This window comes from Hemitrygon akajei, chromosome 12 (assembly GCF_048418815.1).
Source record: "Hemitrygon akajei chromosome 12, sHemAka1.3, whole genome shotgun sequence".
Classification (NCBI taxonomy): domain Eukaryota; kingdom Metazoa; phylum Chordata; class Chondrichthyes; order Myliobatiformes; family Dasyatidae; genus Hemitrygon; species Hemitrygon akajei.
In genome coordinates this window covers 90,707,808-90,726,067 of record NC_133135.1, presented here as the reverse complement: position 1 = coordinate 90,726,067, position 18,260 = coordinate 90,707,808, and the positions used below count along the sequence as shown (strand labels likewise).

Here is an 18,260-nt window from a genome sequence, read left to right as displayed (position 1 = left end):
GAAAAAGTGTAATTTTATTTAAAAACAAGCTACAGCATTAATGGAAATCAGAAATCCAAGCAAAACTACCAAATTTCCTTGATTTTAACATCATGGTTCATCCTCAAGTCAGTTTTCCTCCTTGACCTCTGTATAGTCCAATTCCCATTGTGCCCAAAATTTTAGCGTTAAATCTACTTAATGACTGATCATTCACAGCACTGTTTACTGAAAACTTTCAAATTAAATCCAATTATCTCTGTGTAGAAATTTCTTATCTTCTTCCTCACTGTTTATTCCTTATCCTGAAACTACACTTCATGATAAACAAAGTGCAGTAATAAAACAGTACAATCATCGCTACAGTAAAAAAACCCAATTCCTTTCAGATCCAGAAAGACATGCCTAAATAGTGTCCTATCCAGGTGGATAATAGTGGATAGAAAAGGGATGAATGAACTGTGTTTAACAGTGTCAAGTGGTGAGATGGATAAGGATAGATAGATAATCTTACTCATTTTCACAAATATTAAAAGATTTTCACAAACGGTGACATGTTGGCATATAGGAGTCAGACAGATCAGCTGGTTGAGTGGTGTCACACCAACAAGCTTGCAATCAACATCAGTAAGACCCAAGAATTGACTGTGGACTTCAGGAAGGGGAAGTTGAGGAACACACACCTGCCCTCAGCAAAGGGTCAGCAGTGGAAAGAGTGAGCAGTTTCAAATCAATATCTCTAAAGATCTATCCTGGAACTAACATATTGATGCAACTATAATGAAGGCATGCCAGCGGCTATATTTAATCAGTTTGAGGAGATTTGGTGCTGTGGAGAGCATTCTAACTGGTAACATTAACATCTGGCATGGAGGGGCCAATGCACAGGGTTGGAAAAGCTGCAGAGGGTGGTAAAGTAAGTCAGCTCCATTGTTGTCACTAATTTCCCCACCATTGTGGATATCTCCAAAAAGTGATGCTCCAAAAAGGCTGCATCCATTATTAAGACTCCCACCACCCAGGACATGCTCTCTTCTCATTAGGACCAACAGAAGGTACGAGCCTGAAGACAAACACTTAACATTTTAGGAACAGCTTCTTCCTCTCCACCATCAGATTTTGGAATGGACAAAGAACCCATGAGCACTACCTCACTATTATTGCTTTCTTTCTGCACTACATATTTAATCCAATGTTTTACATATTTCTTATTGTAATTTATAGTATTTTTATGTATTGCATTGCACTGTTGCCACAAAACAACAAATTAAACAACATGTCAGTGATAATAAACCTGATTCTGATTCAAATATCATTTAACAATTTTGATCAAAGCTGTGGCATAAGTAAAAACGGACTGGAGGAATTCAGACAAGTTTATCTGGTAAGATGGGCAAAAAAAACACAGATCAGGAAATTGCAAGAAGGACTTTGAGAGGAAAGAGTCGATGGAGCAATTTGCATTGATGTAGGGGCAGTATTTTTTTTTAAATGAAGAAGGATAATTAAAGCAGATTTGACGGATAGATGGATTGTAGAGAGAATAATTAACCATGCCAACTAACAAGGAAGCCAGGAGAGAAGCAAGGTGGTGAACGGAGGAGTTGGAATAGGGTTGAGGAATTAGAAGATGGGTGTCACAGAACATATTAGTTCAGAAACAGAAAGAGAAAAATGGAGCAAAAAGACAAAAAATTGAGGCTTGGAGCCAAAATCATCCAAGTTAATTTGTTCTGACTGATAATTTTCTGAAAGTGGAAGGCAGGGGCACTGATACTCCTTGATTTCAAAACAGGCCCACTATTCTTATAGCCTAATAATCTTGCCAGATTAATTTGTGCAGGACAAATGTCTGCCCTATCCTTGGGCAATTTCCTAATCATTTCAGCCCAATCTTTGTACTACAGAACTAAGAAAATATTTAATGTTACCTTGAATTAAACAGTGGTTCTTACCTACTGTGAGGAAGGTGCTCAGAAGCTGCTCAGATGCAACTGGTTTTATCTCTGTATTTAGATTTACGTATCTCCCAACAACTACTGGAGCACGCCGCAATCCTAAAATCCTGTGGGGGAAGAAAACAGCACCAGAATGGTTATCCCAAATGTAAAACTTCCATTAAAAACTAGACCATTAAAATAATTGAATTATTGTGAAATTGCTATCATGGCTGGGAGGAGGAATCAGTTCACAAAAAAATTGCACTAGTCAAGTAAGCAGATTTGTCAGTCAGTTATATTTCACCAGCTCAAGTTTTAGTCAGGGCCACACACTTCAATTCCACAGACCACTCCCACTCCGATATGTCTGTCCATGGCCTCCTCTACTGTCAAGATGAAGCCACACACAGGTTGATGGAGCAACACCTTATCTCCTGCCTAGGTAGACTCCTACCTGCCAGCATGAACATACAACTCACAGACCTCCGCTGATACCCCTGCCCCCCCCTTACCCCAACCCTATCTATAATTTTAGTCTGGTTCTCTTTCTCTCTCTTTTTCCCCTCTCATTATAATCTCCCCCCAGCCCTACCTTTCTTTCTCTTTTATTTCCCATAATTTTCCACTTTCCCCCTAGCCCATTTCCCTTCAGCCTATCACTTCCCAGCTCTCTACTTCATACCTCCCCCCACTTCTTATCCCCCCTCAACCATCCCATGTTACTTCACTCCTGAAGAAGGGTTTCGGCCCGAAATGTCGTCACTACCTCCTCCCATAGATGCTGTCTGGCCTGTTGAGTTCTGCCAGCATTTTGTGTTTTGGTTTATACTATTTGGGAATCTCGTTCTCGCCCACAGAATCTCCAGTCGGTTCCCCTATCTACAAATCCCCTAACCCCACAGTTCCCTTCTTCTCCCCCCTCCCCTTCTGAGTAACAGAGGGAGACTCAATGCCAGACACCTGACCACTGTGACTTTCCTCTGTTAGGCCATCCCTCCCTGAGGGTATCCAAAGTGTTGTTGAAGGGGATGGCCACAGGGATACTCTGTACTGGCTCCTTAATGCCTTTACCATTCCTGTCACTCAGTTTCCTATGTTCTGTACCTTGGGTGTAACTACCTCTCTGTATGTCCTATCTATCTTCCGAATGATCCGGAGTTCATCCAGTTCCAGCTCCAACACCTTAATGCAGATTGTTAGAAGCTGGATGTACTTCTTACAGTTGTAGTCATCAGGGACACCGGAGGTCTTCCTGCCTTTCCACATCCCGCAAGAGGAACACTGGATGCTGCCAGACCTGCCGAGCTCCTCCAGCATTTTGTATATTTTGTTACCATTCAATCCCACTAAGGTACAATTGAGTGTATCAACCATTGCAATGTAATTTCTCTTGTATGAACTTAATTGAGCATAAGACTTTGCACTTGCAAGCAAAAATTAAACTGCTGGAAGAACACACCAGTCAAGCAGCACTTCTGGTGGCAAAGGAATGCATTAATATTCTTTTGGGTCAACATCTTGCATTATGACAACCCAAAACATCTGCCAATCCCTTTTGCTGCCACAGATTTTGCTTGACCCATAGACTTTTTCCAGCAGTTTATTTTACCACATGATTCCATCATCTGCAATCTTACTTTTTATTTCTTACATTTATCTTACACACACACACACACACACACACACACACACCCCCCCCCCCCCCCAGCGAATAATGTTTGAGTGCAATGATTTATTTTTACATTTTAAAAACCTGCTCATTATACACCTATCCACTTCCCAGACCCACAGAGGCCCATCAGGACCAGACAACTTATTCAACTGCTATGACCAAGATTGCAAAAAACTATAGACATAGTTCAGCATATCAAGGAAATCAACCTCCCCTCCATGGACTCTGTCTACATTGCTGCTGAATCAAATTCATTGTCCTTTGTACTAGGTGACTCAACCTCTGGAAACAGCCTGCTTATCTGCAAGCTGTTCAGAGAGCAGTGTGTTATCATTAAGTATTACGCTCATGAAAAGGAAAACTGCAGATGTAAATCAATAGTTCAAATGTTGTAAATTAAAATCTACTTTTTTTTCCAGTGAATAAAACTAATAAGTGCAAAACAAAATACAACAGGTGCTGGAAATGTAGAGTGAAGACAGAAATAGCTGGAAATCCTCAGGTCAGATTGCATATTGGAAAGATGAACAGTTAATATTAAAGGTCAATGGCCTTTAATCAAACTGGAAAAAAGTTAAAAATTAAACCATTTCTAAGAAGAAAAATAGCAAAAAAAACCCAAAAGGGAACAATAGGTGGGTTGGCATTGGTGTGTAGATTGAATGATTGAAAGATTCGTTCTAACAATTGACAGGGCCCTCAAACATGATAGAGATGAATTCTTGATCTCTCAATCTACCTTGTCAAGCCCCTTGCACTTTATTTGTCTCCCTGCACTGTAACCTTTCTGTAACTGTAACACTAAGCTTTGTGATTCTGCAGATGCTGGAAATATAGAAACAATACACACAAAATGCTGGAGAAACTCAGGTCAGGTAGCATCAATGAAAATGTTAAACAGTCAATGTTTCGGGCTGAGACCCTTCTTCAAGACTGGAAAGGAAGAGGGGTGGGGGTGGGGCAATGGAATGGAGTACAAGCTGGAAGGTAACAGGTGAAGCCAGGTGTGTGTGGGGGAGAGGAATGAAGTAGGAAGCTGGGAAGTGATAGGTGGAAAAGGTAAAGAGCTGAAGGTGGTGAGGAGAGTGGACCTTGGGAGAAAGGAAAGGAGGAAAGGCACCAGGAGTAGGTAATAGGCAGGTGAGAAGAAGAGGTAAGAGGGGAGCCAGAGTTTGGAATTGAAGATGAGGCCATGATGAGGTCACCCTCAGGTAGGAGGGACACACCTGATATTCCATCTGGGTAGCCTCCAACCTGATGACATGACAACAATTTCTCCAAATTCTGGTAATATTCCCCCTCCCTCGTCTTCAATTCTATACCTAGCATCCCTCTTTCTTCTTCTCCTCAGCCGCCTATCACCCAACCCTTGTGCTCCTCTTTCTTCCATTTCTCCCATGATCCACTCTCCTCACCTATTAGATTCCTTTTTCTCCAGCCCTTTACCTTTTTTTTTACCTATCACCACCCAGCTTCGTACTTCAGCCCTCTGCCCCACACACCTGGCTTCACCAATCACTTAAAAGCCTGTACTTAATTCCTTCCCCCTTCCTTTCCAGTCCTGATGAAGGGTCTTGACCCATAAAGTCAACTGTTCATTCCTCTCCTCTGGTGCTGCCTGACCTGCTATATTCTGCATTGTGTTTTTTTTCTCCGTTTTGTTCCTATCTTGATGTATGTATATTAAGAATGATCTGTCTGGATGTCACACAAGCTTTTTACTGTTTCTCAGTATATTTGACAACCAATTACCAATTCTAGCCGAGTGACAATTTACAACTTCATGAGATGCAGAACCCAGCAATAAATTATAATTTTACTGAGAGCAAGAGGTTCCCTTGTAATAGAGAAAAGTCATTGTACAGTGCCTGCCATACAAAACTTTCCAATTTTATGATTACATATAGTCTTTCTACGGAGTCTTTACCAAACTGTTCAATTCTTTTCCAATAGTCTACTGCAAGTATAAATTTAATGGCAGATTACAGTACTCAGCCAAATCCAACCATCACCCAGAACAACCAGAGATTGCTACTACAACCCCCAAAATCTGTGAGTCCTTTGTTATTAACTGGAGAAAATTACACTGGGGATCTACTCCGTAACAAGGCAAAGACTCGAGAAATCAATTAATTACACAATATGATAGAGTTTGAAGACTGCATCTTTCGTATTGACATTCAATAACTTGCACTCATTCAAGATCTTTAAGACAATAATCTTTCTAATTATTCCTTTTAATAATTAAACAGTACCAAAAGATTTAAACTTCATTTCACTGTTTACTGCATAGATCACTTGTTTGAAGTTCAGAAGTTCCCAGTAAGTTTATTATCAAAGTACATATATGTCGCCATATACCACCCAATAGAAACACCAGAATCAATGAAAGTCCACACCCAATAGGACGGACAAACAACCAAGTTGCAAAAGACAACAAACTGTGCAAACACAAAATGAACCAACAGTAGACCAGAAATTGCTATTGTTTAACAATAGCGAGGCAGACTTATCCAGCATGTCCAATATTAACTTCACATTTGATCATTTGGGTGTACTGTTGGACCATAATTAAAACCAAATAATGCAGTTTACTTGTTCCATTTTGCACATGGACAATATAAATGGGAACATGTTAAAGGTGTTACTACTTTTAAAGTAATTCTTATTTTGAGCAATATTGTGAAATTTATGCAGTTTTGAGGAATTATAGTTGGCCCTCCATATCCACGGGGGATTGGTTCCGAGACCCCCCCCTCGGATACCAAACAACACGGATGCTCAAGTCCCTTATTTAACTTGTCTCAGTGCGTTTGACTTTAGGACTCAGCGGAACCCCGGACTTCATTTAACCTGTCTCAATGCAGTGGACATTAGGACCCGGCAGTGCAGCTCTGAATCCGCAGTGTTTCTGTTCACGAAAATAAGGTGGAAGTAATAAAGCAATCAGAAAGAGGTGAAATGCCATCGGTCATTGGAAAAGCGTTAGGCTACAGTCGGTCAACGATCGGAACAATTTTAATGGAGCATGTGAAAGGCCCTGCCCCGATGAAAGCTACAATTATTACTAAGCAATGCAGTGGTTTAATTATTGAAATGCATATGTCTCTTAAGTGTTTTATATGCATAGAAAGGTAAAATATGTACTATATACTAAGAAAAACGTTTGACTAACTGACGCTAAATAATACCGGATGTACCTGTTCCGACTTCAAATCTGACTTAAAAATGGACTCAGGAATGGAACTCATTCATAACCCGGGGACTGCCTGTACTTTTAAGTCATTTCTAGATTACCTATAATACCTAATACAATGTAAATGCTATGTAAATAGTTGTTATACTGTTTTGTTTAGGGAATAATGACAAGAAAATATAGTCTGTACATGCTCAAACAACGAGTGCTGGAGAGAGAACTTCCGGGTTTTCCCAATCCGCGCATGTGGATCCACGGATGGGGGGGCTGACTGTACTACAAAAAAAAAACTTTGGGGAAGAGTGCTCGATACATCCCGTGAATCAGACAAAACACACGTTATCCCTCTTCTGACTCCCATCCTCTAAGCAATTCCAAACCCAAGGCTATGCACCCTTTTTTCCTGATTAGTAATCTCTACTGCTAACTTGTGAAATACCTTCTGTCAATCCACATATACCATGTCCAAAAATATTGCCAATCTAGTATTTGATTGGTCTTCAAACAGTTCAACTAAATTTGACAAATACGAGCAACAGTGAACTTAACATTGCAGACAGCATGGAGGAGTATTAAATTTTCAGGGGTGAAGTTAAAAACATAATTAGGAAGGTAAAGAGTGGATGAAGTAAGTATACTACTTCAGATACTATTGAGGGGGACAGCCTATGAGGGGAGAGCCACAGTGACTGGGTCTCTAGCACTGAGTCTGGTGCTGTGACTCAGAAGAGCAGAGAGGTGAAGAGGACTGCAGTGTTGATAGGAGATTCCATAGTCAGATCCTTGGAATCTTTTCTGGGGAAGGGAGGACCTGTACAAAAGGGACAGGTTACACCTGAACCTGAGGGGGTCCAATATCACTGCAGGGAGGTTGGCTAGAGTTATCAGGTGGGTTTAAACTAATTTGGCAGGGGAATGGGAGCTAGAGTGATAGTGCTGAAGATGAGATAGTTGGTTTACAAACACAGACCATGTGTAGTGAGACTCCTGGCAAGGAGAGGCTGATGATAAGGCAAAATTGCAGTCAACAGGATTGAGTTGCAACGTAAAAGATGGACAAAATCGAAAAGAGTGATTACAGGACTGAAGGCGTTATGTTTGAATGTATACAGTATACAGAATAAGATAACGAACTTGTTGCACAGTTACATTGGCATGTTTGATGTAGACATCCTGAATCATGGCTGAAAGAAGATTATAGCTGGGAGCTTGATGTCCATGGATACACATTGTATTGAAAGGATGCCATAGTGGGAAACAGACAGGAGGTTCTGGCCGCTTGATAGAGATACAAGTTCCCCCACTATCCGAAGGTAGAGTGTTCCTATGAAATGGTTTGTAAGCCAGAATGTCGTAAAGTGAAGAAGCAAATACCATTTATTTATATGGGAAAAATCTGTGAGCGTTTGCAGACCCAAAAAATAACCTACCAAATTTTGCCAAATAACATATAAAATCTAAAATAACAGTAACATATAGTAAAAGCAGGAATTATCTGATAAATACACAGCCTATATAAAGTGGAAATACTCTTCTGCAATCATTGCAGCACTGTCCACCATAGCGAAAATCTCACCCAAGCACTCTCTCCAGTAACCTTTAAGCTATGAAGCTGCCAAATCATACCAAATAACACAAAAATACACAGCCTATATAAAGTAGAAATAATTTATGCACAGTGTAGTTTCACTTACTGGAATCGGGTAGACAGCAATGGTGTGTTAGGCTGAGTCGTCAGAGGTTGGGGTTGTGGGAGACTGGGGTGTCATCTCATCGTCGTCTATTTCCATCAGGGCAGGCAGGTCACTTTCTTCTATGTCTGCCTGCCACAATGTCTGCTGTGGCTGATGTGGAAGGCTTGAAAAACGACAGTATGTTTGACTGCTTAGCCTCGCGCATTTTTCTATCATACAGTTCTTTGTAAGCACTCAAACCATCCTGCAAATATGCCCTAAACCTACGCATCCTTTCAAAATTAAAGTCATACTTTTCTTCAATCACTGCAGCGTTGTCAATCACAGCGAAAATCTCACGCAATTGCTTCACATTCAGTTCCTGGACAACTTCATTACTTCGTTCGGTTTTGATTGTTATCCTTTCCTCGTGCAATTGCATCATCTCTTCATCTATCAGTTCTTGGTCATGGGATGCCAAAACCTCTTCAACATCATCTTCGTCAACTTCCACAAACCCAGCCTCCTTAGCCAAACTCACTATGTCCTTACTTCGCTCACTGTGATTGAAATGCTTAATTATGTCTAGTTTTACGCTAAGTGTTACACCCTTATGAGCTCTTTTAGGCTTTTCCGATACCTTAGAACTCATCTTGCTAACGGATGCACAAAATAGATTGACATAAAGCACAGATGCTCACAGGTACGTGTTTAAGCAATGCCGGCTAGAATGCAGTTCCGGTGGAGGAACTTGGCTGCTTGGGGCGCAAGCTGCCTTTCTTCGTAACAGTGAAAACACCTTCTGTTAACGAAAACAGGTAACTAATGTAGGTCTTTTGTAACAGTGAGGTGTCGTAAAGCAAACGTTCGAAAAACGGGGGACACCTGTACCCACATGGTGAGTTGCCTCCCAGGTGCTGGGGTACAGGATGTTTCGGATCGGGTGCAGAGTATTCTGAAGGGAGAGGGTGAACAGCCAGAAGTCTTGGTACACATTGGTACCAATGACATTGGTAGAAAAAGGAAGGAAGTCCTGAAGAGAGAGTTCAGGGAGTTGGGTAGGAAGCTGAAAAGCAGGTTAGTAATCTCAGGATTGCTGCCTGTACCATGTGCTAACAAGCGCAAGAATAGCATGATAAGGCATATTAATTTGTGGCTGAGAGACTGGTGTAAGGGGCAAGGCTTCGTGTTCCTGGATCATTGGGACCTCTTCTGGGGGAGGTACAAGCTGTACAAAAAGTTGGGTTACATCTGAACTCAAAGGGGTCCAATATCCTAGCAGACAGGGAGGGTCTATTTGGCAAGGGGATGGGAATCGGAGGAAGGGGAAAACAGAAATAAATCAAAGATAGCGTGTAACAGAGATGATAGAAAAGACAGGCAGGAGATGAGGCAAAATCACAGCCAGTGGGATGAGTTACAGGGCAACTGGACTGAAAGTGTTATATTTGAATGTACACAGCATAAGAAATAAAATGGATGATCTTGAAATTCAGCTACAGATTGACAAGTATGACATTGTGGCCATCTCTGAAACTTAGCTAAAGGATGGCTGCCATTGGGAGATGACCGTCCAAGGATGTACAATGTATCGGAAAGAAAGTGATGACATAGAATCAGAAGGTGTAGAGTCTCTATGGGTTGAGTTAAGAAATGGACCCTAATGGCAGTTGCATACAGGCCTCCAAACAGCAGCCAGGAAGTGGATTACAAATTAGAGCAGGAGATAGAAAAACCGTGTCAGAAGGGCATTGTCTTGATAATCGTGGGGATTTTAACATGAATGTGGATTGGGAAAACCAGGCCAGTACTGGACCTCAAGAGAGGAAATTTGCAGAATGTCTAAGGGATGGCTTTTTAGAACAGCTTGTTGTTGAGCCCACTAGGGGATTGGCTGTGCTGGATTAGGTGTTATGCAATGATCCCGAGGGGATAAGAGAGTTTAAGGTTAAGGAACCCTTAGGGAACAGTGATCACAATATGATTGAACTCTCAAGATGGCGCTCATGGTGTGAAGCTGAATTAGGCTTCGCTCCAATCCTTTTACTTTTTTTACCTGCAATCACCCCCTAACTGACTTATTTATACCTACACTAAAGGCATTGATATTTAAGATATATTTTTCGACTTTTTGAGACCACGAGAAACTAAAGAAGCGAAAGCAACTAAAGAACTGTTATCTCTGGGTGCAATCAGGAAACTTCTAGATGAGAGACTGGAGGAAAAACTTAGCCCAAAATTTTCCCTGCTTGACGAAACTTTAAAGACAGTTGACGTAAGTCTTCAATCGCTTAAATCGGAAATCCAACAACATCAAGCAAGAATTTCAGATCTCGACGAAGCCACTCGTCAGAGGGATCGTAGAATTGAAACTTTGGAACAAAAGCTGTCTTCAACTTCTCAAGTGTTGGAACGCTACAAATCCAAAATTATTGATCTTGAAGACAGAACCTGCGGATAATCGGGCTCCTGGAAGATGTCAAGAAGGGCGATCCTGTTGAATATTTCTCTAAATTTTTAATGTATGTGTTCAGCTCAAAGGTTCTGGATATCCCTCCAGTGACTGACTGCTCGCACCACATTTCTCTCTTAAAACCAGGTCCAGGCGAAAGACCAAGGCCAGTTATCCTCCGTCTTCACTACGCTCATATTAAAGATCGTCTGATTCGAGTTGCCCGACAGAAGGGCATGATCAACTTTCAAGAATTCAAATTTCGTATCATGGAAGATTTTAGTCCTGAAGTTTTGAGGGAAAGAATGGCTTTTAAATCGGTGATGTCAGAATTCTTTCGGAAAGGCTTCAAGCAAGCGCTGTTATTCCCAGCGCATCTGAGAGTCGTTCTTCCCGATAATTCTCGCCGGCTGTTTAAATCTCCAGCTGATGCCCAAAGATTTCTCGAGGAACATCATCCTTCTGCTATGAGCTGATTAACATATTGTATTTTTATGATCTGTCTTTAACAGTTTTTTTTAAATTGTTTTTGCTCTTTTTTTTAAGCTAACAATTAGCTTATAGATTTGGACCTTTCATAATTTGAAGATCCATGTATCATTGATCATCATTTACTTACAGCCGTTATTGACTGTAACTATGATTCTATTACTATCTCTGACCATGCACCTTTGAAACTATCTATTAAGACAACGGATTCATCCTCAAGTGTTAAACCATGGCGGTTCAACTCTACTCTACTTCAGGATTCAGACTTTCTCAACTTTATTAGACAACAAATTGATTTGTTCTTTTCAACAAACTCTACAGAAGAGATTTCTAGTGGAATATTATGGGACACCTTTAAAGCATTTATCTGTGGTCAAATTATTTCATACTCTGCTGGAGTCAGAAAACGAATTAACACTGAAATACTTATGTTGGTTGATAAGATTAAAGAAATTGATAAGACATACTCTGTGACTCCTAGTAAGGAGCTTTATAAAAAGAGAGTTGAACTTCAAATGGAGCACAGTTTGCTATTATCCTCTTCAATTGAAAATCAATTACCGTAGATTCCGGATTTTAAGCCGCTACTTTTTTCCCACATTTTGAACAGCTTTGAACTTTGCGGCCAATAATCCGAAGCGGCTAATGCATGATTTTTTTCATGCCGCCTCGTAAACATTTTGCCTCGTAACAGTAGACCAATAAAATTGATGAGTAGTTCACAGAGGTCCAATGAAATTGTACGATAAATCAAGCGCACTTTCACAATTAAATTATTGTAAATCAGTCATTTGTACTCACCCTCATCAACATGGAAAACACTCGAAGCATTGTGCTACCTACCCTCTTAGTTTAAACTATATTTGTTTTCTGTACTACATCGCGGGATGCTATGACGACACACCCGGTTTCGCGGCGTCTTGTGGGAAAATGCCGTTTGCGATGAAACGGAAAGGAGGGGGGGAGCGGATTCCGCGAGCGGCTTTGGATCTGAGCGAAATCTGCTTTTAAATGCCGTCTGCGATGAAACGGAAAGGAGGGGGGGAGCGGCATTACGCGAGCGGCTTTGGATCCGAGCGAACTCTGCTTTTAAGTTAAAGGTATCAATAACTTTTCCTGGTAGGCTGCAGTATATATATTTTTTACCAGTCGTTAGGAGATATTGGAATGTTGTTCAGTAAAGAAGTATACGCAACGTATATTTAAAAGTAGCCGCGTACGGGCACGGTTCGAAAAAAAGCATTTGCAATATGTATTTGTTTTTGTTACCATATGGATTTAATTAAAAGTTAAAAAAATCCTCACGTGTAATATCTTTCTGTGTAAATATCTCATATTACAACGTGGGACACCTGCGGCCTAAAATCCGGTGCGGCCTTTACATTTAAAAAAATGATTTTATTTCTAAAATTAGTGCCAGCGGCTAAAAATCAGGTGCGCTCTGTAGTCCGGAATCTACGGTAATTAAAACTAGGACTCAGTTTATATACATAGGGATAAATCTGGTAAATTATTGGCTAATCAATTGAAAACTACTCCAGTTAAACGTCAGATCATTAAGATCCGTAAACGAGATGGTACTCTGACGGTTGATCATAAAGTGATAAACAAAGTCTTTCAAGAATTTTATAACTCTTTATATCAATCAGAATTTTCTGATGATTCTTCCATAACAAATGAATTTTTAAGGAAACTGAATATCCCGAAATTAACAGCCAAGGATTGTGTATCATTAGATGCACCCATTATGGAAGCTGAAATAAAAGAGGCTATTTTTTCAATGAATTCAGGTAAAGCCCCTGGTCCGGATGGTTACACTGCAGAATTTTTAAAACCTTTCTCTTCTATACTTTCTCCTTGGTTATGTAAAATTTTTAAGGACACATTAACTGTAGGTAAATTACCACAATCTTTTTATGAAGCTTCTATTTCTCTAATTCTTAAAAAAAAGTCAAAGACATTGAATATGCATCATATCGGCCTATATCTTTGCTGAATGTGGATTCCAAGATTTTTACCAAAATCTTGGCCACCAGATTGGAAAATATACTACCTCAAATCATTTCTGAGGACCAGACTGGATTTATTAAAAATCGTTATTCATCTTTTAACATTAGAAAATTAATTAATATAGCTTATACTCCTTCATCTAGAATCCCAGAATGTGTTATTTCCTTGGACGCTGAGAAAGCGTTTGACAGAGTTGAATGGCCATATTTATTTAGTACGCTTCAGAATTTTAATTTTAGCCTGACATTTATATCGTGGATTAAATTAATATATTATAAGCCTTTGCTTCGGTTCTTACCAATAATCAAAGATCTCCCTTTTTTCAGTTGTTTCGTGGCACGAGGCAAGGCTGTCCTTTAAGTCCTCTACTATTTGACATTGCTTTAGAACCCTTAGCCATTGCTATTCGTGATTCACCTAACATTTTTGGTATTACCCGTGGGGAAGGAACATATAAGCTATCATTATACGCTGATAAAAACACAAAATGCTGGCAGAACTCAGCAGGCCAGACAGCATCTATGGGAGGAGGTAATGACAACATTTCGGGCCGAAACCCTTCATCAGGAGTGAAGTAACATGGGATGGTCGAGGGGGGGATAAGAAGTGGGGGGAGGGATAAAGTAGAGAGCTAGGAAGTGATAGGCTGGAGAGAAATGGGCTGGGGGAAGGTGGAGAATTATGGGAAATAAAAGAGAAAGAAAGGTAGGGCTGGACGGAGATTATAGTGAGGGGGGAAAAGAGAGAGAAAGAGAACCAGACTAAAATAATAGATAGGGATGGGGGGGGGCAGGGGTATCAACAGAGGTCTGTGAGTTGGATGTTCATGCCGGCAGGTAGGAGGCTACCTAGGCGGGAGATAAGATATTGCTCCATCGACCTGCGTGTGGCCTCATTTTGACGGTAGAGGTATACACTGATGATTTATTACTATATATCTCTGAACCTGAGAGATCTATTCCTGTTGTTTTATCTTTGCTTGCTCAGTTTAGTAGCTTTTCTGGCTATAAACTGAATCTCAATAAGAGTGAATTATTCCCATTAAATATGCAAGTTTCAGATTATAAACATCTACCATTTAAAGTAGTTACAGATAACTTTACTTATTTGGGTATTAAAATTACCAAGAAACATAAAGATTTATTCAAAGTTAATTTTTTACCTTTAATTGACCAGATTAAGCAACTCGTTACTAGATGGTCCCCATTGTCTTTGTCATTGGTTGGTTGAATCAATGCTATTAAGATGATGGTTCTACCTAAATTTTTATACTTATTTCAAGCATTACCAATTTTTATTCCTAAATCCTTCTTTGATATTATTAACTCTAAAATATCTTTGTATGTATGGCAGAATAAAAATCCTAGATCAAGTAAAAAAATATTTACAGAAGTCTAAGGAGGAAGGTGGTTTGGCTTTGCCAAACCTAAGACTTTATTATTGGGCAGTTAATATCCGATATTTAATATTTTGGACACAGGACTCAGTGGTAATACAAAGCCCACAATGGGTAAATCTGGAGTGTAAATCTGTACAAGGTTTTTCATTGGTCTCTATCTTAGGGTCTTTGCTTCCTTTTGTCTTCTCTAAACTGAATAAACAAATGACTAACCCTATAGTTAAATATACATTACGAATATGGTTTCAATTCTGTAAATTTTTTGGTTTGAGTAAGTTCATTTTATCAAGCCCTATTATATCTAGCTTTCTTTTTCAGCCCTCTGTTATGGATCAAGCCTTTGTGCTATGGAAAACGAGGGGTATACATGTTTTCGTGACGTATTCTTAGATGTCATGTCCTTTGAACAGCTGTCTAATAAATATAATTTGCCTAGAGTGCATTTTTTTGATATTTACAAATTAGAAATTTTTTGAATAGTATGTTACAGTCATTTCCGAATTCATGCCCAATTGACAGCACGGAAAGAATTCTAGGTTTAAATACCTATCAGAAGGGTTTAATAGCCGTCATTTATAATATGATCATGAAAATACAGCCAGGGATGTCAGATAAAATTAAGAATGAATGGGAAAAAGAACTTCAATTTCCCTTACCTACAGAACAACGGGAGAAAATTTTACAGTTAGTTAACTCCTCTTCTATTTGTGCCAAACACGCCCTAATACAATTCAAGGTGGTACATAGGGCCCATATGTCTAAGGACAAACTTGCTCGATTTTATTCCCACGTTAATCCAATCTGTGATAGATGTCACTCTGAAGTAGCTTCTTTGACCCTCATGTTTTGCTCTTGCCCTTGCTTGCAAAAATACTGGAAAGATATTTTTGGTATCATTTCAAAAGTATTGATTATTAATTTGCAACCTCATCCTATTACTGCAATTATTGGTGGATAACAGTTATTTATCCCCTTCAGCTCAGTGGATGATTGCATTTGTTACATTAATGGCTAGAAGATCCATTCTATTGAACTGGAAAGAAATTAATCCCCCAACTACATTTCAATGGTTTTCCCAAACTATATCTTGTCTGAGTTTAGAAAAAATCAGAAGTGTCATTTTTGACCCTTCGGTCAAATTTGAAGAAACCTGGAGATCATTCATTCAACATTTTCATATGAGTAAAACTGACCTTTCCCGAACCTTTTTCTTATCACCTGTAGTTATTTGGATAGAGGAGTGGAGTTATTGACACTACTGTGTATACCTGATATGATACAATAGCCCATGTCGGTTAGGTTAGCTGTTATTAGTTTTTTTTTGGTGGGGGTTTATTTTTGTAAATACAATATGAGTTTGGGAGGTTATTATATCAGTGTTATTAACTGTTGGTATTTGCATTCCAATCTTATTAATTATGTACTCTCAAGCTCTCTGTATTTGTTGTTTTTTTCTTATGTTTTGTTTGAAAATTAATAAAAAGATTTAAAAAGAAAAAGAATACGATCAAGTTCACTTTGAAATTTGAGGAGAAACTAAATTCCAATGTGTCGGTATTTCATTGGAATAAAGGAAATGGCATGAGAGGGGAGCTGGCCAAGGTTGACTGGAAAGGGACACTAGCAGGAAGGACAGCAGAGCAGCAATGGCTGACAAGTGAAGCCAGAGCCAAAGTAAAAGCAAAAGAGAGGGCATACAAGGAAGCCAAAGCTAGTGGGAAGATAGAGGATTAGGAAGCTTTTAAAAACTTGCAGAAGGAAACTAAGAAGGTCATTAGGAAGGAAACGATGAATTATGATAGGAAGCTGGTGACTAATATAGAAGATGATACTAAAAGCTTTTTTAAGTATATAAAGGGTAAAAGAGAGTTGAGGTAGATATAGGACCAATAGAAAATGACACTGGAAATATTGTAATGAGAGATGCAGTGATGACAGAGGAACTGAATGCGTGTTTGCATCAGTCTTCACAGTGGAAGATGTCTGCAGTATACCAGACATTCACGAGTGTCAGGGAAGAGGTAAGAGGTAAGAACATAGAATAGTACAGCACATTACAGGCCCTTCGGCCCACAATGTTGTGCTGACCCTCAAACCCTGCCTCACATATAACCCCCCACCTTAAATTCCTCCATATACTTGTCTAGTAGTCTCTTAAACTTCACTAGTGTGTCCGCTTCCACCACTGACTCAGGCAGTGCATTCCACGCACCAAACACTCTCTGAGTGAAAAACCTTCCTCTAAAATCCCCCTTGAACTTCCCTCCCCTTAACTTAAAGCCATGTCCTCTTGTACTGAGCAGTGGTGCCCTGGGGAAGAGGCGTCGGCTGTACACTCTGTCTATTCCTCTTAATATCTTGCACACCACTATCACGTCTCCTCTCATCCTCCTTCTCTCCAAAGAGTAAACCCCTAGCTCCCTTAATCTCTGATCATAATCCATACTCTTTAAACCAGGCAGCATCCTGGTAAATCTCCTCTGTACCCTTTCCAATGCTTCCACATTGTATGAGTAAGTGGAGTATGTGCAGTGAAAATTAAGACTGAGAAGATGCTCAGTGGTCTGAGGGTGGATAAATCTCCTGGACTTGATGGAATGCACCCTCAGGTTCTGAAGGAAGTCGCTGGAGAGATTATGGAGGCATTAACAATGATCTTTCAAGAATCAATAGATTCTGGTATTGTACCAGATGACTGGAAAATTGCAAATGTTACTTCACTATTTAAGAAGGGTGGGAGGCAGCAGAAAGGAAACTATAGAACTGTTAGCCTGACATCAGCAGTTGGGAAGTTGTTGGAATTGATTGTTAGGGATGAGAATACGGAGTACTTGGAGGCACATGACAAGATAGGCCAAAGACAGCATGGTTTCCTGAAAGGAAAATCCTGCCTGACAAACCTACTGCAATTTTTTGAGGAAATTACAAGCAGGGTAGACAAAGGAGATGCAGTAGATGTGGTGTACTTGGATTTTCAGAACGTCTTTGACAAAGTGCCACACAAGGCTGTTTAGCAAGATAAGAGCCAACGGAATTATAGGGAAGTTACTAGCATGGATGGAGCATAGGCTGATCGGCAGAAAATAGAGTGGGAATAAAGGGATCCTATTCTGGCTGGCTGCTGGTTACCAATGCAGTTCTGTAAGGGTCAATGTTGGGACCGCTGCTTTTTATGATGTATGTCAATGACCATGGGATTAATGAATTTCTGGCTAAATTTGCTGATGATACAAAGATAGATGGAGGAGTGTATAGTGTTGAGGAAACACAGAGCCTGCAGGGAGACTTAGATAGTTTAGGAGAATGGACAAAGAAGTGGCAAATGAAATACAATGTTGGAAAGTGTATGGTCATGCACTTTGGTAGAAGAAATAAATGGGCAGACTATTATTTTAGATGAGAAGAGAATTCAAAATACAGAGATGCAAAGGGACTTGGGAGTCCTTGTGC

The 18,260-nt window shown here is 39.9% G+C and overlaps 1 protein-coding gene across 3 annotated transcripts in view; it reads right to left on the bottom strand.

Moving 5' to 3' along the window:
- fam20b (FAM20B glycosaminoglycan xylosylkinase) overlaps positions 1–18,260 on the bottom strand; it is a 141,605-nt gene that overhangs the window by 17,913 nt on the left and 105,432 nt on the right. For all 3 annotated transcript variants that reach the window (XM_073063680.1, XM_073063683.1, XM_073063681.1), the window contains exon 4: positions 1,935–2,044. In XM_073063680.1, the coding sequence (XP_072919781.1) occupies positions 1,935–2,044 (110 nt within the window). The remainder of the gene's footprint in view (positions 1–1,934; positions 2,045–18,260) is intronic.